The 23,672-nt window shown below is 38.3% G+C and overlaps 1 protein-coding gene and 1 pseudogene across 1 annotated transcript in view; both read left to right on the forward strand.

Moving 5' to 3' along the window:
- Positions 1 to 23,672, forward strand: part of HSD17B3 (hydroxysteroid 17-beta dehydrogenase 3) — a 38,120-nt gene that overhangs the window by 5,932 nt on the left and 8,516 nt on the right. The window contains exons 3-6 of the mRNA XM_039880452.1: positions 16,656 to 16,731; positions 18,507 to 18,614; positions 19,718 to 19,785; positions 21,070 to 21,105. Coding sequence (XP_039736386.1) covers positions 16,656 to 16,731; positions 18,507 to 18,614; positions 19,718 to 19,785; positions 21,070 to 21,105 — 288 coding nt within the window. The remainder of the gene's footprint in view (positions 1 to 16,655; positions 16,732 to 18,506; positions 18,615 to 19,717; positions 19,786 to 21,069; positions 21,106 to 23,672) is intronic.
- On the forward strand, positions 15,667 to 15,767 carry LOC120616932 (uncharacterized; annotated as a pseudogene).

Below are 23,672 nucleotides of genomic sequence, written 5' to 3' on the forward strand. Positions count from 1 at the left end.
TCTATGTCTCTCTCTCTCTCTCTCTCATTCTCTCTCTCTCTCTCTTTCACTTGTTTGCCTGGAGTAAAACATTTATTGTCTAAAATTTTCTGTCTTGCTAGGCTACCCTTTTCTGGTGCTTTGGTTAGAGAGAAGAGGCTTTTGTTGGGACTTTTTATATCTGTACCTGTTTGTGTTTCTGAATTGACAGAATCTCCAGCAATTAGTTTGGGGTACATGAGGCCTGTAGCTTATCTTCTCTTCATTTTCGAGTCTTCATATGTTTCTTTTATGTATTATATCCAAGTTACACTTTGTAGTTGCATTTAATGGTAGAAATGGGCAAAAATACTTCCATTTCATCTTTTTGGAAGCTTATTCTATGCTGCTTTTTAACTTTATTGATATTTATATTTAGAATAGCAAGAGAAGCTTTACCTCCTGCTAAAGGAATTTCAAGCATTACTAGAAGCAAGTGGGAAAAAAATGTGAGGAGCGGTGGCCCGGGAGAAATGACAAGAGGAGGACTGCTCTTCTGTACCTCTGAAGCCACATTTCACCCTGTCTTTACCACCATTTTACCTCCTTTAGCACCTGATTTCAAGACCTTTCTTTTACTCATTGCCATATAGAGGAAGCTCTGTCTTCCTTGCTGTCCCTACCACCTGTTATAGATTAGTAGTGACAAGCACCTTCCTTGACCCAGGCCCTAACATAGAGTAGAAGGAAAACAGGGCCCATTCATTACAGCAGCAGCTATTCTTCTTTAGAATGGTGCCCTGCAGTGAATTCCGGGGGAAAAAGAGCACTTGTGTGGCTTAGCTCCCTGTAAAGGGCGGCAGCAAAACCCACATATGGAGCCTGTCAGCTTGGACATGCTGGAAAGGAGGTTGAGCTCTGCTCAAATGGACAAAAGGAACAATGCCGGCCCAGGCAATTGTGTTCTCTGCACCTCGCCCCTGGCCCAGACCACTTCACATAGAACCTTTAAAATGTCTATGGCTCTTGAGAGAAATGGCACAATTCAGGAGAGGCTGGAAAGCTCAACAGGCAGAGAGAATCCTTTGTGCTGAAAATGCAAATTGTTTCCCATTTAATGGACAATCTCCCCTCTAAGAGACTGGTGGAGTAAATTAGCCATTGATGCTTTGATGGATCCCAAGACTCAAAGATGAGGGCTAGCAGTGGAGGTGGGGATTTTCCATGAAAAGAAAGAGAGGACTCCAGGGTATTATTGGCAGGGTCTCCCTTGAAACAGAACAGTCCTTGGTTTTCATTTTTCAATCTTTTAATTTTCTATTTATTTTGAAGTTTGTAACTAGACTGTATTTTTTAGAGCAGTTTTAGGATGATTACAAAATTGAATAGAAGGTACAACAGAGATTTCCCATATATCCACTGTTCCCACGTAGGCACAGCTGCCCCACTATCGACATCCGCCACCAGAATAGCACGTTTGTTACGATTGACAAATCAACACTGACACGTCGTTATTACCCAGAGTGCATAGTTTACTTTAGGGTTCACTCTTCTTGGTTAGTTTTTCCATGGTGGTTGTTTTTCAGAGGAAAGAGTAAGATAGGTACAGCTGAAGGTGCATTTCTTTTAGTCAAAATCAGCATGAAAGTCTTTGAGAGATTTTCTGTGGCTTCTTTTCCTTCTAAATCATAGCTGTGTTCCAGCCAAACTGCCAGTGAATAAACATTTTTGTATGTTATGTTTAAGTATATTAGGAAATAAACTATTTAAAGGAAAAACAGATGCAGACTATCACCCCTAATTATCGTTTTTATATGTGTGAATATTGATTGATTATCTTTTTATAAAGTGAAACCTCACCATACCCATTCCAAGTCAGGGACTTGGAACAACACTATTACTGAAGATCACCCATTAGAGTGAATGCAATTTACTTAAAAAAACTTCGGCGTAGATAATATGATATGCATGAGGGTCGGTTAATTTTTATATTTTAAACAGTTTCTTGAGATATAATTTATATAGCGAAAAATTCACCTGTATTAAGTGTGCAATTCAATGATTTTTAGTAAATTAACTAAGTTCACTATCATCATCATCCAGCTTTAGAGCATTTCCATCACTCTAAAAAGATCGTAATAAGACCCCCATGCCTGGTGACAGTTAATTCCTCATTCCCATCTCTTGCCCTAGGCTGCCGCTAACCCTTTTGGACATTTTACGCAAATGTTACCACACAATATGTGACTGGCTTCTACTTAGCATAATGTTTTTGAAGTTCATCCGGGTGATAGCTTGTGTTGATGTCCTTCATTTTTATTGCAGAATAATATTCCATTGTATGTATAGACTGCAGTTTATTTTTTCATTTACCAGTTGATGAATGTTTAGGTTGTTTCCATTTTTTGGCAATGTAATGACACTGCTGTGAACATTCATATGCAAGTTTTTGTGTGAACACAAAATGTTTCCATTTCTCTTGAGTAGATTACCTAGGAGTGGAATCACTGGGTAAATTTACGTTTAATGTCAGTGAGTTTTACTCCATGTTTCTGCAGCAGTTGGTTAACAGTTGAAGTTAATGCCCAGAGGTGGGTGTGTGTTGGGTTTCTCCACTTGCACCGCTGGACCCATTCTCTATCCTTCTTTAAAAAAAAAAAAAAAAAAGTAACTTTTTATTTAAATTAGTTTCAAGTATACAGTACATTGGTTAGACATCTATATTGTTCATAAAATGATTCCCCCAATTGCTCCCTCCCCCCTATCCTTCTTCGCCATGCTCTGTGCCTCAGGAGGCTGACTTGCACCAGTGAGCTCAGTTGACCTCTGGTTTCAGCTGGTTTTGGCCAGTGGGGAACACTGGCAACAGGTGAAAGAGAGAGGAGAGGGAGGTCATCTTCTTTTTTGCTCTCTTCCTGTGAGTCACGAAGGACTGGCTGTGTCCCTCTGCCGAAGGTCGTGGTTCCGTCAGATGGCCCTCTCCACACAGCTCTCTTTCTCTGGTTTTGATATCTATTCGTTCCTCAATCCTCTCAGGCCCACAAGCGACAATAGCCCTGTTGTTATTAGCCTCAGGGTATTGCGTTTTCTCTACTCCCTACACATATTTTGTGAATTGTCCTTTTATTAAATTCTCTTCAAGTTACCCAGTTTGAGTATTCTGTTTCTGTCAAGACCCTGGCTAAATCGGGTTTTTAGCTAGTTTTTAAATACACTAAATCAAAGTTCATCAACATCTACTCTTTAGCTAACTGGACTTTCATTGGAGAGTTTGTCCCTTAGCCAAGAGATATTATGAAAGATTTTCTTGAAGACATGCCATCCAAGATATGTGGATTGGCTAGAAATATTGTATGGGCACTTCTGCTCTTGTATAAAAAACATGTAATATCTGTGGGCACAGTAGACTAGTATTCTTGGCCTTAAACTGGCTTAGTCCTGTGTCCTGCCACTTAGTGGAGGATTCTGACACCTGACCCAGCTAGAAGGTTGACTGTATCCTGCCCCAAGACAGTATCATAACCTTCTGCGATGAGCCTTCATACCAGGCACTCACATAATGCATAAGGGACAGAGAGCTGGGACTCTGCTGAGTTGTAAGAACAGGCTTGTAACTGTTTTACTGACAGTTTACTGCTAAATGTTTCTGTGTGGTAGGATTTGGTCTGAGGCTTGCTTGCATTTGGTAACATACCACCTGCTGGCTGATTGTGGGGGAGGAAATCTGTAGTCTTTACATATTTGTAATTACTGGAGGCTACAAGAAAATCCAATAATTATGAACAAACAAATGGGCTTAGGTCAAATAAAGACATCACATTTACTGTTCTGGCTGGCCATCCAGGGTTCCCGGTCAGCAGTGCCCAGCTACAGAATCCCTGAGGAGCATGTGCAACTGCTCTGGTCTGTGCAAAAGCAGCCCGACTGGCCCCAAGCAGGGCCAGCCGCTCTGGTTTCCCAGCTCGCCTCCGTCCTGGCTAAGCCCCATGTAGCACCCACTCACACCACACACATTTCTCGCTCTCTTGAAAAGCACTGCCATCTACTTTTCATATACTTATTTTGTTCTCCTTTAACTTAAAAAAAAATTAAACCTTTTATTTTGAGACAATTGTAGATTCATATGCAGTTGTAAGAAATAATAGTGTTTCCATGTACTCTTTACCCAATTCCTTCCAATGGTAACATTCTGCAAAGCTATCGGACAATATAACAATCAGGATATTGGCGTGGAGACAGTCAAGATACAGAATAGGTTCATTACCACAAGAATCTCTTGTGTTGCCCTTTTATAAACACTCCCAAGCCCTCCAACCCCAATTCCCTCCTACCCTGACTCCCTCCTCAACCTTTGGCAACCACTAATCTGGTCCTCTTTTCTACAATTTGGTCATTTCAACCAAGTTATATAAATAGAATCATATGCTTTATACCCTTTTTGTATTGACCTTTTCTCACTCAGCATAATTCTCTGTAGATTCATTCAGGTTGTGTCAATAGTTTGTTCTTTTCCAGTGCTAAGTAGAATTCATGGTGTGGATATTGCACAGTTTGTCTAACCATTTATCCATTGAAGGAAATCTAGCTTGTTCCCAGTTTGTAGCAATACAAATAAAGCTGCTATTACAATTTCATGTAAGTATTTGCATGAATGTAAATCTATTTTTCTCAGTGCAGTTACTGGGTGGTATAATAGTTGCATGTTTAGTTTTTTAAGAATCTGTCAAACTCTTTCCCTGAGTGGGTGTGCCATTCCCGCCAGCAATGGATGAATCACCTATTTTCTCCACATCTTTGCTGGCATTTGACGTTGTTACTATTTTTTTTTTTTTTTAGCCATTCTGATAGTTGTGTAGTGATATCTCATTGTAGTTTTAATTTGCATTTCCTTGACGGCTAATAATGTTTATGTATATATATTTAATTCAAAGAGATATAGAGGAGAAACAGCAAAAAGGCCATCATCTCTTTTTCCACTTAATTCTGTTAAAGGTAAAATAATGCAGGCATAACATTGGAAAACTGAGAAAGCATAGAAAGGCATAAAAAGAGAAATAAAGGCCTCCACCCACCCCTGCTCCTATCTTACTCTGCTCTATAGTGGTCACCAGTATGAAAAATGTCCTGAGATTCCTTCCAGAAAAGGTAAAGAAAGCCCATGTCTATATTCATACTTGTATATTGATAAGGATGTTGATAGAATGGTGAAGGTTGGCTATATTGACAGAGAGACCCAATGACAATCCAGATTTTCCTAATTGGCAGGCAGTTTTGTGTAAGTTCCTTCTGTCTTATCTTGTGGGCCTTTGCTCTTCAAAGCTGGAGCAGGGTCATGAGCATGTGTATGTCCTGCGGGCCGTTGATGGAACTCAGTTATGTGTCCAAAACCAGGGTAAGAAAGGCCAGAAATATCATCTAGTCACATACCCAGGAAGAAGGAGGGAACAGGTTCTAGTGGCCCACTAGCAATCTCCATGAGAATTTACACCTTATGTTTAGATTTTGCCCATGTCAGCACAAATGAAATCCTACTTTACACAACCATATACCCTATTTTCAACATTGCTTTGTTCATTTAATAATATAGCATGGAGATCTTTCCACAGCGAAGACATACAGATGGCCTGCATTCTTTTTAATGATTTCAGGGATGTATCATGTCTCTTATATCAGCCTCTTAAGAATAGGTATTAAGCTGATTTTCATTTTTGTTTTTACAAATGATGTTTCAAAACACACCCTTGAACATATACACAGCCAAGTATATAATCTCTGTCAGTACGATAGCTGGCTTACGAGTATGGGCATTTAATTATTGAATATCATTGCTGAATTGTTCTCTATATGACTGAACCAATTTTAACCCATCCATATTATTATAAGTTTTAATATTTATATAAAGTATATATTTAAATGTCAATTTTTCTTTTTGTCACTCTGATGTATGTAAATATGTATTCTTGGTTGTTAATGCCCAGAGAATGCTAGAAGCAAAATATATGACTAAAGATGGTCTGGTTTTGTTTTCTGCACATCTGGGCAGTTCTAGCGCCACCACCCAACATCTGGGATGGCACGGATGTAGGCACTGCTCCCAGGTCCAGTGTGGCAGACAAGAGCAGTCAGAATTCTTCTCACGATACTTCTCCTGGAAACTACAAGTAATGGCACAGAGTTGGCCCTTGGAGTAAAATCATTTGGCTAGCTCTGCCTTAGACAGACCCAAGAAAAATAACTGTCTCGCCCTATTCTTGACTGTCATCACACACTTATTTGGTAATATATGATGGTGCTTTATGCCGTTTCAGCAAGGAAATTCTTCTTCTTAATGTCTAAATTACTCCAATCTAAATTACTCCAGCTGCACTCTGGAGTAATTCTCTTTCATCTCGCCTTAAATGAAAACAGTAGCTTTTAATTATTTTTATGTTTCTCTGGATTCATTGCTTTGTTCCTGTGAGGCTCAGCTTCAACCCTATAATTTCTGATCTAGGCTTTGAATATTCTAGGTTCATTGTAGTATGCCACGAGTGTGTGTGTGTGTGTGTGAGAGAGAGAGAGAGAGAGAGAGATTGAGAGAGAGAGAGAAAGAGAGAGATGAGATGTATTGAACAAGAGTGCATAGGTGTGGTTAGAAAAAAAATAATGTGATGAGTACTGTGTACCTTGCCACCCAGCTTAAGAAAAAGAACATAATCATTGTCCTTGAAGCGTGTCATATAGGCACATACGTTATGCCTTTGTATTTCCCCCTCTTCATCCCCAGAGATGTAAGCACTATCATGAACATTGTGTTAATAGTTTCCTTACTTTAAAAAAGCTCTATTGCATATGCATGTATCCCTAGGCAACATGTTGGTTATAGTGCTTATTTAGAACTTAATGTAAGTTGATTCATAGATCTGTAAACTGCTTCTTATTGATCAATATAATGCATTTGAAATGCATCTATACAAATGCATGTAGAACATGATCCATTCATTTTCAGAGTTATACAATATTCTATTATGTAAATAGATCACAATTGTTTATCCTTTCCTTTGTTGACAGACATATCGGTAGTTTCTACTTTTGCCGATATGAATGCTTTGTCCATGTCTCCTAGAACAGCGGTCCCCAACAGATTTTGGCACCAGGGACTGGTGCTCCTATGAGAATCTAATGCCTGATGAGCTGAGGTGGAGCTGAGGCAGTGATGCTAACGCTAGGGAGTGGCTGCAGATACAGATGAAACTTTGCTTGCTCACCTGCTGCTCAGCTCCTGATGTGTGACCTGGTTCTTAACAGGCCATGGACTGGTACTGGTCTGCGGCCCAGGGGTTGGGGACCCTTGTTCCAGAGGACTTGTACAAGAGTTAAGAACATGCGCAGGAGCAGAATTGCTGGCTCGTAAGTTATACATAGACAACATGACTGGATAATGCCAACCAGTTTCCAAAGTTTTGGTGTCGTGCTTATACCAGTCTTATAAACTGAACAGGGATATTTTACTTTTTATTCTTTGAAAAAGATTGTGCAGTTTTGTAATAATTGGATTTTTTTAAATGTTTGATAAATTTAACTGTAAAACTACCTATGGCTGGACTTTTCTTTGTGGGACAATTTAAATTACTCACTTATTATCACCATCACATTATCATTATTATTATTTTAGTGGTTATAGAACTATTTGGGCTTTTAATTTCTTCTTGAATAAGCTTTAGATTTATGTTTTTCTAGAAATACATCCTTTTTACCTTAGTTTTCAAATTTATCGGCATAATATATTTTTTTTGTAACATTCTCTATGTTTGAAAAACTTTAGCAAGAAACGCATTTATCCAAGGCAACCATCTGGGAAGGCTCAACAGCTATGTTCAGAAAATGAGCAACAATATCGAGAGGGTAGACAGTGGGGGACACAGCTGTGTGGCCCACAGAACAAATCGGGCCAGGGTGTTTACATTCATCCTCTTCATTTTCTCTCTTTTTTTCTGGAACTCTAATTACTCAGATGTTAGATAATATTATTTCTGGAACTCCAATTATTCAGATCCTGAATTCATCCTCTAATTGTCTCTTTTTTCTCATCATTTCTATTTTTTTGCCTCTTTGCTTTCTTGTCTGCAAAACGATTTCATAAGTTTTATCCTCATACTCTGAGTTTTTCTTTCATCTTTTGCTCTTTTCTTTTTAAATTTCAAATTTCTTTAAAAAATTAAAAATAAAAACTTTTTAAAAAAATTTTAAAATTGTTCACCAATTCTGATAGTGTGCTTTCCAACTTTTCTTACAGTTCTATGTAAAGCTATTTTATTTGGTAATCCAGGATTAGCATTGCTATATCTTCCTGATGAATTGAACCTTTGACTAGTCTTTATTTCTAGTAATACTTATTTGCTTTATGCCTGTTTTGATGGATATTAATAAAGTTGTGCATTTTTTTGTGTTCACCTTATATATATTTAATATTTTTTCTCCTTTTCGTTTCAACCTTTCTGCGACCTTATGTTTAGGTGTGTCTCTTGAAAGTATCATAAAGCTCAATTTAAAACTCCTCTTTGATATTTTTTCTCTTTAATAGGGTATGATAGTACATTCATTTCTGAAATCTTGCAGACGTTAAGGTTATAGTATAAATGTGTGTTCATTTAGCAAAATACTTCAGAGGATTGATTGGTCAATAATTCATCTTCAGTATTTCAAAAGCACAATTCTCAAAGATACATATTAGCACTTGTTAAATTTTTATTTAGCTTAGTAAGGAAGGAAGGAAGGTGGGAAGACAAAAGAGCTGACTGAAGAGCATTTGAGAAATAGGGATTTATATAGTCAGTTGGGTGCGAAATAATATTGCCAAGTTAGATACCAGATGGATTAACTTTCTATAGGGTAATAATCATATCATGTCTGGGGTAGCTTCTCTGCCAGACTATAAAGATCCTCCAAACTCCCGTTTCTAACTTTGTTGGCTATGAGCTGTCTGCACCTTCATTGGTTGAGGATTTTTAAATGATTCTGCGACTGCAGAGTTACCTCCCCCAAAGTGTCAGATGAGGTCAAGCAGGCTTATTAGACAACATTCTAGGGTGACATTAATAAAAAAATCAATCAATCATCATTTTGCCTGTATCTAAGTTTGGGATGAACTTTTCTTTAAAGATTTAACATCAAAATTTAGAATTGCCAGAATGTGTGCAATTATGGCCTTATTCATCGATAAGATTAGGGGTTAACTTAACTAAAAAAATAAACTGGAATAGCTAAAGGTAGCTATAAAATAAGCATTTATAAAAACGAAAATTAAGTTGTAACATGGGTATGGCAAAACTGAAAATTGGTATAATCGACTTAATAAACAGCTAATGGTATGGAGATGATGTCTACTACACCCACTTCCATCAAAATATGAGTCTACTTCAGCAGGTGTATTCTATTTTTTTCTATTTTCTGCCTTTCCCCATCCCTCACCCCACTCTTTTTTCTTCCTCTTATTCCTCCATCTTATATGTTAGTCAAAGAGACAGAGGGTTGAATTATTATCATTGATTCATATGAGGTCCTGCTCTCATTATTTTCCTTTCATTCTCATCCCCCATTCTTATTCTTCTTCCTCCCATATGCAAACTTTCTAATATGTTTGATGTGTATCCTCTTGTTTGTATGAAGTCTTATAAAATGTTCATTGTTTTGTAAGCATTTTTCACTTATGTAAATGTTTTACTAATCCAGATGCAGAATTGTTTTTTTTTTTGTATTTAGTGTGAGAAAAAAATTGGCTATTTTTGTCCTTGAAATTTATTTTTTTTAAAAGACAAATTTGTCTTTTTTGTACTTTAATCAAATTCAGTGCTTAATTACTTAATATGAGGCAAAACACTGGAGGCCTTGTGTTGAGAGGGTGGAGGCACTAGTTGAAAAAGCAGAATGGGAACTAAGGTGACCATGAATCGAAGAGTCAGAACCTCCTTAAATTTTATACCTCAGGTTCTTTGCTTGCTTCATCCTAGTTCCAGCGCTGCAGTGGGTAAAAAAACCCCTAGGTCCCTGAGTCATTGCATGAATGGGGCTGGCCTGAACTTTGGGTTACCTGCAGAAGATGTAGTATGAGGAAGAACAAAACTTTCTTGTATTAAGCCACTGAGATTTGGGACCAATTTGTTACTGCGGCATTGCCTATCCCATCCTGCTTACTACAAAGAAAAATAATAACAAAACATAGTGAATAGAAAAACAGAAATAAGACAGCAGGAGTTAGTGCAACAAGTCTAAAATCTAAATAAATATGACTTGGTTAAATTTGCTAATAAATGGATACTGAGATGGGTCTAAAAAAACCCCTATGGTGAATCCAGAAAAATTGAAAATAATGAAATAGAAAAATATATACTAGGAAAATGCAAAAGAAAGGAGAGGAGTAGGAGCAATATTAGTGTCAGACAAAATATAATTCAAGATAATAAAAGGGAAATGTTCAAACTGATTATTGATTATTAATAGAGCCTATTCTATTTCTGACACTATAACTTCAAAATATTGAATGTAGAAACTGATAGAAGTGATTGACAAACTTACATTATTGTGGGAGATTTGCATGTCTCTTTTAGAAATAGAAATATAAAATGTGACCAGTTTTTTTTTAATAAGCAGGCCTGCTAGGGCTTATTGGACACACTCACAATCACTCTGTTTTCTTTCACCTCTTTGAACCGGCTCTGTAGCTGTGTTTTTTCTCCCTCTCTGGTTCTATTACTTCACTGATCCCTCTTAGAGTAAAATGAAGTCCTCTGGTCACTTTCAGATGCAGACATGGTTTCTATTCTATACTTACCAGTGTTCAATCACCTGCAGTAATCAAACGCTGAGCATGAAATAAAGTTAAATCTTCTTCCCTTCCCCCATCTGGGACCTGCTTCTGAGACCATGATCAGTGGGACATGACCTGGTGCTGTGGTTTGTTTTCTTTCTTTCCTGGCCTAGCATTTCTCCTGATTGCTATCTGAGGTGTCTGTACCTTCCAGGGTCTAAGGAGCGGAAAGTTCAGACAGGGTGGGCAGAGAAGAGAAGAAAGTTAGATGCTAAGGGTCTTATGTGCCTGGTAACCTCGTAAGAGGGCATCTAGCTCTCTGGGCCTGGAGACTGACACATAGATACTACCTATGGGTCAGTTTTATGAGTCCTCCACCACAGGGACTGCCTCTCACCTTGGCCCTGGTGAACACACCTTCATCCTGTATCTTGCCTCACACTGTTCCTCCAGCTGTGCTTGGGCCAAGGTCTCTTTGCCCTTGAGGTAACTGTTGTGGATAGAATTTAATCCTACACTAGTTCTCTCCCACATCTGGTTCAGGAGAAATATTCATCAAACAAATGTGGATGGTGGCAGCAGAATGCTCTAACGTCAGAGCACCAATAAGTCACGATCTCTTGCTATAGATTTTGGAGGGCCTTAGTCAAAGATGGGTCTACAGTTTCAACATAATGAATAAGAAATAAAGCTTTGTTATGTTAAACTGCTGAGATTTCAGAGTTAACTCATTACCACAATATTGCCTATATGCTATAGTAACTCAATCAGGCAAAAAAAAAAAAAAAAAAAAAAAAAAAGGAAAAGAAAAGAAGGGGACATAAAGAATGAGAAAGAATGAATATAAAACTAATAAATTACAAATGGCAAAAACATGCCATTACATTCACTAAATACTATGCAATAAAATTAAAAATATTCTTAAAAAATGATATCCACCCTCTCATCTATGTTAAAAATTTTTCTTCCGTGTCACTCTAAGATTAAAGAAAAGATAAAATTAGACACCCCTGTGAATTAAGGTGAAAGTTCTATGCAGATGAAAAGTTTTGGCTTTAAATGCATCTACTAGAAAATGAGACAGACTGCAAATAGTTTTAACTTTCAAGGAATTCTAGAAAAAGGACAATAAAAATAAATACAAAAGAGGCAGAAGGAGTAAATTAATAGAGAGAAAAACAAAAATTGATGACATAAGAAACATAGGAATAAACTGAATCGATCAGTTTAAATTGACTTGATCAACAAAAACTGATTCTTAAAAAAGACCAAAAAAGAAAACAAATCATTGAAAAACTTAAGGACAAAAAAAAAAAAAAAAAAGAGAGAGAGAAGAAACATTAGGAACCTACCTATTTAAATCTGTTTATCAATAAATCAAAAATCTAAATAAAAGAAATGATTTTCTATAGAAATATAAATGGTAAAAGTTAGCTCAAGAGGAAGTAGAAAAACATCAAGAGATCAGTACTCATAAAAGAAGTGGAGAAGGTAATACTTAAAACACCTAAGCATTTTGACAAGCAAATATTACTAAATCTTCAAGGAATAGGCAAAAAACAATTTCTAGGATGATTAACTGTCTTGACTTGCCTGGGACTGAGGCGATCCCTGGGATGTGGGACTCTCAGTTAGAAAATTGAGAAAATCCTGGGACAAGTTGGTTACCCTCATGTTTCATGAATTGTGACTCCAATACCAAAATAGGACAAAGATGACTCCAATACCAAAATAGGACAAAGATAGCGTAAATCATTAGGATCCAACTTAAATATAAGCAATCTTAATCCAGCAGTTTAAAAAAGAAGTAATTTAGAAAAAAAGAATAGATGAAGATGTTCTTAAATTGATAAACTATCTTCCAGAATTAATGAAAACATTATGCTTAGTATCGAGAAACATTAAGTGTTCTCAGTATAGTAGGGAAAAACAGTATGTTTGCTCAACATTGTGCTGGAGGTGTTAGTCAAGATAATGAGGCTAAAAGTATGCAAATATTGGAAAGGAAGGGACAAGACTGTACTTCGTAGAGAATATTATTGTCCATGATGAAAATCTAAACATTGATGAACAAACTATTAAAATGCTTAAAAGAATTTTTACCTGCATGGCTGGGTAGAATTACTAATCACAAACAATAACAAATTCGAATATATAGAAAAATAATCAATATTATTGAGGCTTTTGATATGATAGATTCTGTTCTATGCACCTTTTAAATGTAATTTCTCATTTTATTCTCAGAACAATTCTATGAAGTAAGTCTATTGGTGTCCTTGTTTCACCAATGAGGAAACCAAAGAACTGAGTTGAGTAACTTGTGCACACAAATACAAGTGGTGGAAACAGGAATTGGAACTAGGTATTTAATTCTAGAGTTTCTTCTTCTTTCCGTAATAATTTAATTCACAATGACAAGTAAACTTAAGGTATTGGTGGCAAGAACAGCTACATGTGCCCCACAGATCCCTACTCTTTCTTTCATTGGTATAGAGTTGTAGCTGATAAGTGGCTGCCCAGCCAGGGAATTACCCAGACTCCCTTACATCTAGGTGGGGTCATGTGACCAGTCTTGCCAATGAAATCAAGCAGAAATGATGTGTGTCACTTCTCAGTCAAGGTGGTTAAGGCAAGGGATGTATCTTCCTTATGCTGGCTGGATGTTAATGCCCAGGGCAATCTTAGAAACCTAGTGTTACAGGTGGTGAAGACTTTCTCAGCTGTGGGCCCCAAATGACCATGTGGAATAGTGTCTGTTATCTAAGACAAAAAAACAAACTTCATTGTGTTAAGCCGCTGGAAATCTTAAGTTATTTGTCACAGCAGCTGTCAGTGCCAAGCTGATCAAGAAGGGAAGGTTTGGGTAGTGAGACACCCAGTTGGATGAATGCACAAGAGGCCGACATGAGAATAAAATGACAGGCACCAACTTTATTGTGGGAGTGCACTTCTGTTGCTGGAAGTGCAGTTCTACTGCGGGGAGCGGGCTTCTGCCTTTTCTCTTCTGCTTCCCTTCTGCTCCCCAGGGGACCGCATGGCTCCACACATATCAGAGTACAATAGTGGCGTTCAGCCACACATGCATGATACAATAAGCTGAATTATGTTTACATATTTTACCTACCGCTCTATGTAACATTCTAAATCTGGAGTCCTACTCCTAGTGTGAGCCTGGATCGCAGCCAGGCCTGGGACCCTCAGCAGCTAAAGTCATCCTAACTATGCAAATTAACAAGAAATGTCCAAGATTTATATGAGAAACTTCTAAAAGTTTTTAGAAGAATACATGAAATCTGAATAAATGGATACCATATTTGTAGAAGAGACAACTGATTAATGCAAAGATGTAACTTTCCCCCTAAATATCTCTAATTTCAACATAATACTTTTTTAAAGAATACAATTTTATCTAGAAAATTAAACTTAGGCGATAAGACAAAAACATTTTGAAAGAGAATAATAAATGGTAGAAACTTCTATCAGATATCAGATACCAAAGCTTACTATAAGATTATGATTAAATCAGAAGTGGCAGTAGCACAGAAATTAACAAATAGGTCAATGAAACTGAGCAGATGATTCAGAAAGAGACCCATGGACCTATGAAAATTTTGCATATTTTAAATTCGGAAAGAATGGAAAAATGTTGGTGAGACAACTAGATGCCCATTTTGAAAAAAATAATGCCAGATGATTTCAACCTCACACTATTTTAAAAAATAAACAACAGCAAAACTACAAATGGTTAATGAGAAGTCTATTTATATCCTTGGAGTTAGAAAAAAAATCAAAAAGAAAGTTTTTAAAAAACCCTAAGAAAAATATTCACAAGCAATAACATTAAAATGAATATGTAATGTATTGTAAGGGCACCAGAAATAAAAGAGAAAATACTTGTTACTTTGATAGTAGGCAAATAATTAATACCCAGAACATGTAAAAAAACTCCTACAAGTTTATAAGAACATGACAAATAACCCAGTAGAAGAATGGGCAAACGATATACACTGGTATTTCACACATAAACCTACAAAAAGATACTCAGCTCCACTCTTAACTGGAAAAACACAAATTGAAATAACAAAGAGGTATAATTTCTTGACCAACAAACTGGAAAAGTTTGTTAATATAAAATCCTGGCCAAAGAATAGAGAAAAAGCCATAATTGTATTTTTGATGATTCGGTTTTGAGGGCATTTTTAAAATACTGTTAAAATTTAAGAAGCATGTACTCTTTGACACAACAATTCCACTTCTTGTCAATATACTCTAGGAATTAATTCACTTGTATATACAAAGAACTGTATAGAAGAGTTTTCATTGTAGCAATACTGGTAATGCAAAAACTTGAAATGTGAACTGTAAACACTCTGAAGCAATAGAAAAGAATTAAGTGGCTCAACATGGACTGATGTGCAAATAGGCATCATACTTAGAGATAAGACACATTATTAAGTGAAAAAGACAATACTTATAATGCCATTTACAAAGTGTGAAAGAAAAACAACCCACAAAACATTTATTTCTGTATGTACTTATATATGTATGTAGCTGCAGAGACAAAGTTAGGAAGGGTTGACTAAACCAAAGTCAGTGAGAGCCTAGCCGAGAGCTGGTGGGAAATGGGACGGTTGGGGCATCAGGAATATCTTCTACATTGAGAGTGTATCTGTGTTTAATAATATAATTTAGTAAATTTAAATAGAAGAAGATGTAAGTGATGAGGCTTCAACCCTAGAGATTTTTATTTGGATGGTTTTGGTAGGAATTGCTGTTTTTCTTTGACATCTTCCTGGATGATTCTGAGACCACTGGCTTGAAGATTGAATTATTGGTTATTGGAGATACTATTTTACGGTCTTTAATTAAGCTTCTTATGTGCTTTCTATAATATGTCATTCTTCATTAAAATAACTGGCATAGTGCTCACTTTGGTAGCACATATACTGGAACAATACAGAGAAGATAAGCATGGGCCCTGCATAAAGGTGACACACAAATTCATGAAACATTCCATATGTTAGTTAACAAGGCAAATTTTGTTATGTGTATTTTACCACAATTGAAAAAATAACAGTATAAATCACTTAATTAAAACCATAGAGAAAGATTTTAATTAACTGGGTACATTGTCACTAACTCAAATCTCATCAGTCTCTGTTTACAGGAATGCTGGTCTTCAGGAAAAGCTCTGACTTTCCTCCCTGTAGCATTCTTAGGTGTGATGCCCAGTATACCAAGTTTACGTGGCACCCCGTGCCGTGTTAATGCACAGCACTTCTGCACACCGTCAGTCAGTCCCTATGAGTCTAGGTAGTTTCCATTGTGATGAGAATTCCTTGCTGGTGTCAGGGAAGCATCCATTTACCCTCCAGTTCCATATTCCATTTTCTGTCCTATTGGGAGCCAGAGAACGGGGAGAAAGGGCTCAGGTCCATGACTATGCCCGTGTGAAGTGAACCACAAGAACATCCTTATAAATAGGGAGCAGCTTAAAAGTCGCTGCAGAAATATTGTTTTTTATTAAAGGATTCTGCCCTAGACCCTATTACGTAAATGGTAGTATAGCAACCTCCGAATTCTGATTTCCAATACACATCCGACCCCAGACGTTTCAGTTGAGAGGGCATTCAGATTGTGGGTCTGTACAAAGGAAACTGAAAATAGTTCCTGGCACATTATAAACACACAAACAAATTACTATGATTATGTCACATTTTGTCTGGCCCAATGCGGCTGTTTTGCTCATAACTAAGAAAACTTTGCTACGTCGAGGACATTTAAACCCAAGAGAAGCAAGCACAGCACATCACCTTGTGACCAAGTGGGTGATGCCCCAATTCACCTTTAAATCAAGCCTCCCTGTCTGCTGATTGTCTCTGTCTTTTTTGGTTTTCATCCCCACCTTTAGCTAGCAAGACAAGGGCTCAATGTTGTACTGATCAGCCGGACACTGGAAAAACTACAGGCCATTGCTGTGGAGATTGGTGAGTGACCCCAAAGAATAAGGGAGATGTCTGTAGAGTCCACTAGCCAAGTCTGCTCTTGTAGATGCCTGTAGATGCATAATCAGCATCCCTTCACCTCTTCTTTGAACCCTGGGGCTCTGGTCCTCCTACAGGAGCTCCGTTTACAAAGTTAAGTGTGGGCTGTGAAGTGGGGGCCTTAGTTCACCAGTGACTCTTTGGGCTAAGTGAAGCAGGAACAGAGTCATGTACAAGTGGGTCCACTCTTTGGTTTGATGTCTTCACCTTTGGAATCAGACCTCCTTATCCAGAGGCCCCAGATGCCTGGTTGCTTCTGCTACTCTCTTCAAAAGCAGGATTTGTGTTGGAACTTCACTTCTCTAAGTTGATGGTCTGCTCCTTGCAGGAGGGTGAAGTACGATGCTTAATGATAGTTGTCAGATTTTTAAAAAAGATTTGATCCAGGGCTGTTGCATATGGTTGTGAAGGTTGTACACTGTACAACTTGAGGAGGCAACATTTGTAGTATAACGTTTTATTATTATCATCTACTTCGAAGTGTTCTTAGTTAATAAAGAATATAGTATACCTTTTTAGGTGTTTAATTATGTATTTGCATTTTAATAATTAATTATTAATTTAGTAATTAATGTGCTCCTTAACTCAAAAGAATGAGTCTTTGATTATGAAGACTCTTGAAGACAATGGCAGGCTGTCTAGGAGACAGCCTGTATCTGTGGGGGAGATTAGGGATGGGAGATGAATGTGGGAGGCACAGGACTGAGCAATCACACCGTGGAGGCTCAGTGCCCTTGGACCAGTGAATCCTGCTTTTATTCTGTGTCTGGATATCAGAAGTAACTTTGACTGGGATTAGGACATTCCTCAGTGTTTCTCTCATGATGCTAAAATGTGCTTTTTATCATCCTTTTGAAAAACAAGTAGTGTCTTTAGTCTAAAAGCATTTCCCTGCCCCCAAACTATGCCTCAAGATCACTTCCCCCAGAAATATTGGGTCTGAATAGGCAGCCGCTGATGAAATCTTCCTGTTGCTTTCATATCTGCCTGAAAGCTCCTGCACAAGGCAAGTTCATGCAGAAGAGTGCAAAGAGTATTGGCTTGGAGGGAGCAAAGTGTGGGTGCCTTTGGGCAAGGCAGTGAGCATCTCTGAGCCTAGTTTTCTCCTCTGCAAAATGGGACTAATGCCTACTTTACAAGATTGTAGAAAGGATTAAAATAAGATATTGTGTAGGTAAATGCTTTAATGAATGCTAAAGTGTTGGACAAATACAGAGGGCTGTCATGTCTGTGCGAAGGGGACGTGACACAGCACAGGCAGCATCACTTTGCTCTTACAGCCCCTGGTCCACGGGTCTCCAACCTAGGTGTGCAACAGTCACCCGGAGCGCCTGTCCCAACAGATCATGGGGCCCACTCCTAGGGCTTCCTAGTTCAGTAGGTCTGGGGTGGAGCCTGAGATTTTGTGTTTCTAACAAGTTCCCAGTGATACCGATGTTGTGGCCTGTGAACTCCACTTTGAGAACCACTGCATTAAATCTGTTTTGGTGCATGTACATGTCACTGTAGCAACTTTTAAAATCACACAGAAACTATCATTCACAAATCTTTTAGCACATCCCGGCATTTATCTGGGGCTATTTCTTGTTTTTAATTGGGGCAATGGGCTTGTGCTCTTCAGCCTGCTCAAATATTACAGGAACCCTGGGGAAACTCCATGGGCAAGAAGCAGATTTGGACTCTAGTTCATCGAAGTATAACTATTGTCTCTAATGCAGAGGTGACTACAGGGAGTAGTGTGAAGATTATACAAGTGGATTTTACCAAGGACGACATCTATGAGTATATTAAAGAAGAACTTAAAGGCTTAGAAATTGGAATTTTAGGTAAGTAAATTGCAAAATGCAAAGCTTGTTGTAATAGATCAGTGAAATAATTATATTAGTGATGTTTGATTATTCCATGATTATTCCATTAACCCATGACTGTATTTTAAGCTGTAGCGTTAAACTGAATATTAATGCTCAATTCTTCAAGAGATGTTACTGGATTAACAAATTTGTATATGGCTTTGGAATGTATCTAACTTACCGATTTTAAACTTCCCAACCATATTTTTTAATAGTAAAATGAATTTGCTTTCACTGAGGGAATCGCAGAAACATTAGTAGCCTAAAGGAATTTGTTTAGCAAAAAAACATTGCTATGATCGATCCATGAAATGGCAAGTCAGTATGGTTATTTGAGAACTGACACTCTTATTCAGGAAACAAGATAATATTTTCTTGGGATGATTTAGAAAAAAGTTATTTTATAACTGCATACATGATACAGTGTTTGTATTATACACAGAAGGAAGTAAGATTTGATTTCTAAACTTCCTGCTGAATTTTAAACTAATTACTAATTATTTTTACTAACGAAAATGTAAAACATGTCATTGCAGTAAAACTGGAAAGAGTAGAGGAGCACATGAAAGAATTATGAATTTCTTAAAATCCTGACAGTTTGAGAAAGCATATTGGTGCATATCTTTCTAGATATATATTTTTGCAAATTTATACATATTTTATATATTTACACATATTTCACATATCTACACATATTTTCAAAATTGAGATTAAACTTACATACTGTTTTGTAACATTAAAAAAAATTATACATCACAAATGTTTTCCCATGTCTTTAAAACTCTAAAAGCCCCATAGTTTTGAATGACTGCATTGCATTCCACCATATGGAAGTACCATGATTCATTTAATGTGCTTCCTATTACTGGACCACAATTTTTTCCCCTCCTTTTTTTTCACTGCTATCAAATCATGCTTTAATGAACAACCTCGTATATAAATCTTTTTGTATGTGTTTTCTCAAAAAAACTTCCCAAGAGAAAAATTCCTGGGTTGACTATAACTATTTTTAAGGCTTTGTCAAGAAACATTTGCTGTTGGCTCTTCTGATATCTTTTTGTTCTTCCTCTCTCTGTTAGTCAACAATGTTGGAATGCTTCCAAGCTTTCTCCCAAGCCATTTCCTTAATACGTCAGATGACATCCAGGTAGGCATGTCCTGTATGTGGATGGTATCCTCTCACCAGGTACTGGGCCCCCTGGCTGGATCATCACCAGGGCCTGGGAAGGGTGTCTGGACAAAATTCTGTATTCCAGGTGGATGTCTGGAGGTCTCTCTGTCTTTTCATCTTAGTACTTGATACACAGTCAAGGGTACAACCGTTCACCGCCACCTCTAGTATAAGGTCATCGTCCTCCTTCTCTGCACATCAAAACTTACCTGCTCGCTGTCCCAGTCTTTCGGGGGTTCTGCACTCTGCCTTACAAGGGAGTGATTCTTTCTGAGAAGTTCAGAGGCTGTGGATGTAAGTGGGAGAAGTCTAGCTATTTGGTTTTCTTTGTCTTCTCCAGTAATAAGATTTGTTCGACCTTCAGTGTGAGGGAAGTCCATGATACAAACTTCATGGTTGGGGTATTGTAAGTTCAGCAAGCTTGATTCAGATCCATAGCTGCCATTGTTGGTCCCAGGTAAATTGGTTATACATTCAACAGTCCTTGAAGGCAATGTTTGTCGAGTCTTCCCTAGACCTTGACCTTTGAAGTCTTGGAGTTCTGAGCAGGCAGTCACGTTCCCTTTCCCTGATTCTACAGGTATTCCTATGGTTCTATTTAAGTCCCAAGTCTACTGCATGGGACTATCATGCCAGATTGCTTGGACATCGCTCCATATCCTTGCAAAAACCCGTCTTGGCTACACATCTAGCCCTACGGTCCTTGCTTCTGGCATAAATGTGTCTCCCCATTAAGCAGGTTTCATTCTTGCTTCTCTTTATTTATGTCTGTATTTGTGCTTGTTTCTACATCTGTCCCTCTTTCCCTCTCTGTCTGTCTTGGGTAATTCTTATAGTTTCTTTATCCAACCTCTGTAGCCCAGAACTTCTACCTTGAATTATATAATCATTTGTCTTTCTATTCTCTATGCTATTGTCTTCTAGACTCACATATGCTAATGTCTCTTCCTCCAGCTGGAAATTAACCATCTCTTTTTGAAAAACTGCATCTTTATTACCTCCTAAATTTTTGAGGAAACTCTTAATTGACTTTGATTCAAGATCACATTTTTATAGAATCATAGTATGGATGTCAGATGTTTCCCGGTCCTAGTGCATACTTGCTGAATGCCAATTAGGAGCCTCATTCGCAGGCTGAGTGAGGGAGGGAACTACTCATAATGCACATTTGCCCACATTATGGTTCTTTAGCACTGACTACTTCTCAAGAGAATTTCTCAAATGATACTGCTGATCCGTGGTTGTGATTATTTATTACAGAGCCTCATCCACTGTAACATCACTTCAGTAGTGAAGGTATGTGATCAAGGTATTAAATGTATTAAAATGTAGCTGTTGGAATTTGGCAACTCAGGAGAATTGGCCCCTTCTCTGTAGAAGCAGATTTCTTTGACATCGAACCACACTCGACTGAGAGGCCACGTAGTAGCTTTTTAATTGTTTAATTCTGTTTTCCTCAAGTACGGTGATGGATTCATTCTCTAGTGTTTGAATCCTATTTCTGCATTCGGTTTTCTCACACTTATTAGACCTAATGATACTGAAACTGACTCAGGATTCCAAGGTGACTTTTTAAAAAAATGCAATACCTTCCTCTGATTTTAGTTTTGTAAATAGAGGAAAGCTCACTTTGTTCAGAAAAATGGCAGAGGGCATGGCTTGGATTTCATGAGCTCTTGCTGTTCATTAACTATTTATTGAATTAAAGTTCATGTTTACATGTATTTCTGATCTCAGCTCAGCTACTAGTTAGGTGGACAGCATTGGGCATGCTATTAAACTTCAGGTTCTTCATCTGCTATTAAAAGAGTATTGGACTAAGTGATGTGTCAGGTGCCATTCAGGTCCTTTGATTAGAGTCAACTGCATAAACCTTTATAGACATGACTACCACAAAGCTGTCCTATACTGTGCCTCTGCATGAATAAGAAAAAAAGTGCCTCCTCTAGGCAGACAATTTGGAAAAAGATGCTGCTTAAGAGTGGACACAGCCCAATGCCTGGCCAGTAGATAGTGCTTTTGTGTGAACACAGTTGTTTTCCTTTCCTCTGAATGGCAAGGGCCTTCTAAATAGCTTGTGAGTGAACCCTGGGCTTTCAGCCTCCACTCACCCACCCCCAGAGCAAGGGCACCTTGCTTACTACATAAAATTCACAGCTGCGCCTGGCAGCCCTCGCGACCACTCCGGAAGGCCCAGTAGAACCACAGCGGTGAATCAGGTTTGATCCTGATTTTGTGCTGCTGGGGAGCAGCAGGAGCTTCATTCTCACCTTGAAATGGTGGGCTGGCTGTGCAGGACTGCTTTCCCAGAGGAAAATCGGTTGCTCTCAAGCTGAGGAGGGGGATGGTTGCTGCACGGACCAGAGGGATAAGTTGGGCTGAGAAAAATTATTTTTACTATTAATTATTTTTCTGTAAGCATACTGGCATTTCAGAGTTTCCTGCTCAGTTTTTATTGGTATGTACATTCTTTTTATGCTGCACAATCAATGCCTTTTTAAAAACTCAGCTGATGAAACTGTAAGTTTTATATGTCCAACTGTTGTCGGTAGCCTTACTGCTAAACCTTTCAAGTTATTTTACACATTGATCTTTTGGTCTTGATTCATTTGATCACAGGGCTTCCCAAATGCATTTGACAAACCTCTGACTCTTTTAGCAGAGAAATGCTTTGATTTACGAAAAAATTATTTTATGTACTGCTAGACACTAACTTCCCTAAGTAACAGAAAAAACACACTGAAGTTTAGCTTCTGAGTAAGCCGTGCCCCAGTTGGCCATGCTGGTTGGAGGCATGACAAGTATCACTTAATTATTCCAAAGTAGCCATCTGGAAATAGTAGAGATCTCATCAAGGGCATAGATGGGAGATGAGTTTGAGGGCAAGAGGAACTTGATGTAAGACGCTAAATATTGGGGGCTTTGTGACTGGGACACACAAAGTCTGATGTTATCTCTCTAACTGGGATTATCTGCCCAATGAGACTAGTGAATTCATTTGGGAGACTTTGAGGACATACGGGCCCTGTCCAGCAGAGCTCCAGTCACATCCTTGACAAAGTTGGGAATGCCAAGGAAAGGGCGATGACACGATCTAGTCCTTATCCTTCTCCCACCTCCCTGAAAATCAGGGCTTTTAGGGGCTGGTCCTACGGGTTCTAGGGAGCCCTCCTCCCCCACTTCCACCTCCGCTGCTGACCCAGAGCAGTGAAACATCGCTTTGGAGGCTCCTGCAGATGGGCTTAAGAGCTTGGTCCATGAAATGGGAGTGGTGGCAAGGATACCACTGAAAAGCTCCCGCAGGGCTCCCAGACAACATGGAGAAAAAGGAAAAACTTACTTTCTGGTCCCCAGCCTTTATTTCTCTGCCTCTCCTCAGCCATTTTGTTCCTCTCTGTCTCAAAGTTGCTCCCAAGACCAAGCCTGAGTCCACTCAATTGTACTTTCAAGAACATTTTAGTCCATGGGTTTGTCTCCTCCTTAATTCTTAAAATGTGTGCCTTGTAATTATGATATGAAAAGCTCTTTGAATGAGATACTTAAGCTCTAGAAGTGGCAGAGAAGAGATCTTCGGGGGCAGTAGATTGGGAAGGGACAGGGGCTTGTCGACACTGTGGTAATTCCAAAAGATAGACAGACAGACATGTTCTGTCTCATGGACACTTGCGTGGTTCCTTGACTGTCCCCCAATACTAACAAATGGCTGAGATTTATGATGGCCAGCTTACTTTTGCCTGTCTCCCAAGTAAAGAGTATCTGGGGAACTTCAATGAGAAGCCAATTTCCATAAATTTCCACTGCCTTCATTTTGCAGAAAGACTTTAGCTTTATGGGGAAGAAACCAGAGGCCTCCAAGCAGTTTG

The sequence above is a fragment of the Pteropus medius genome, unplaced genomic scaffold (assembly GCF_902729225.1).
Source record: "Pteropus medius unplaced genomic scaffold, Ma_sr-lr_union100, whole genome shotgun sequence".
Lineage (NCBI taxonomy): Eukaryota > Metazoa > Chordata > Mammalia > Chiroptera > Pteropodidae > Pteropus > Pteropus medius.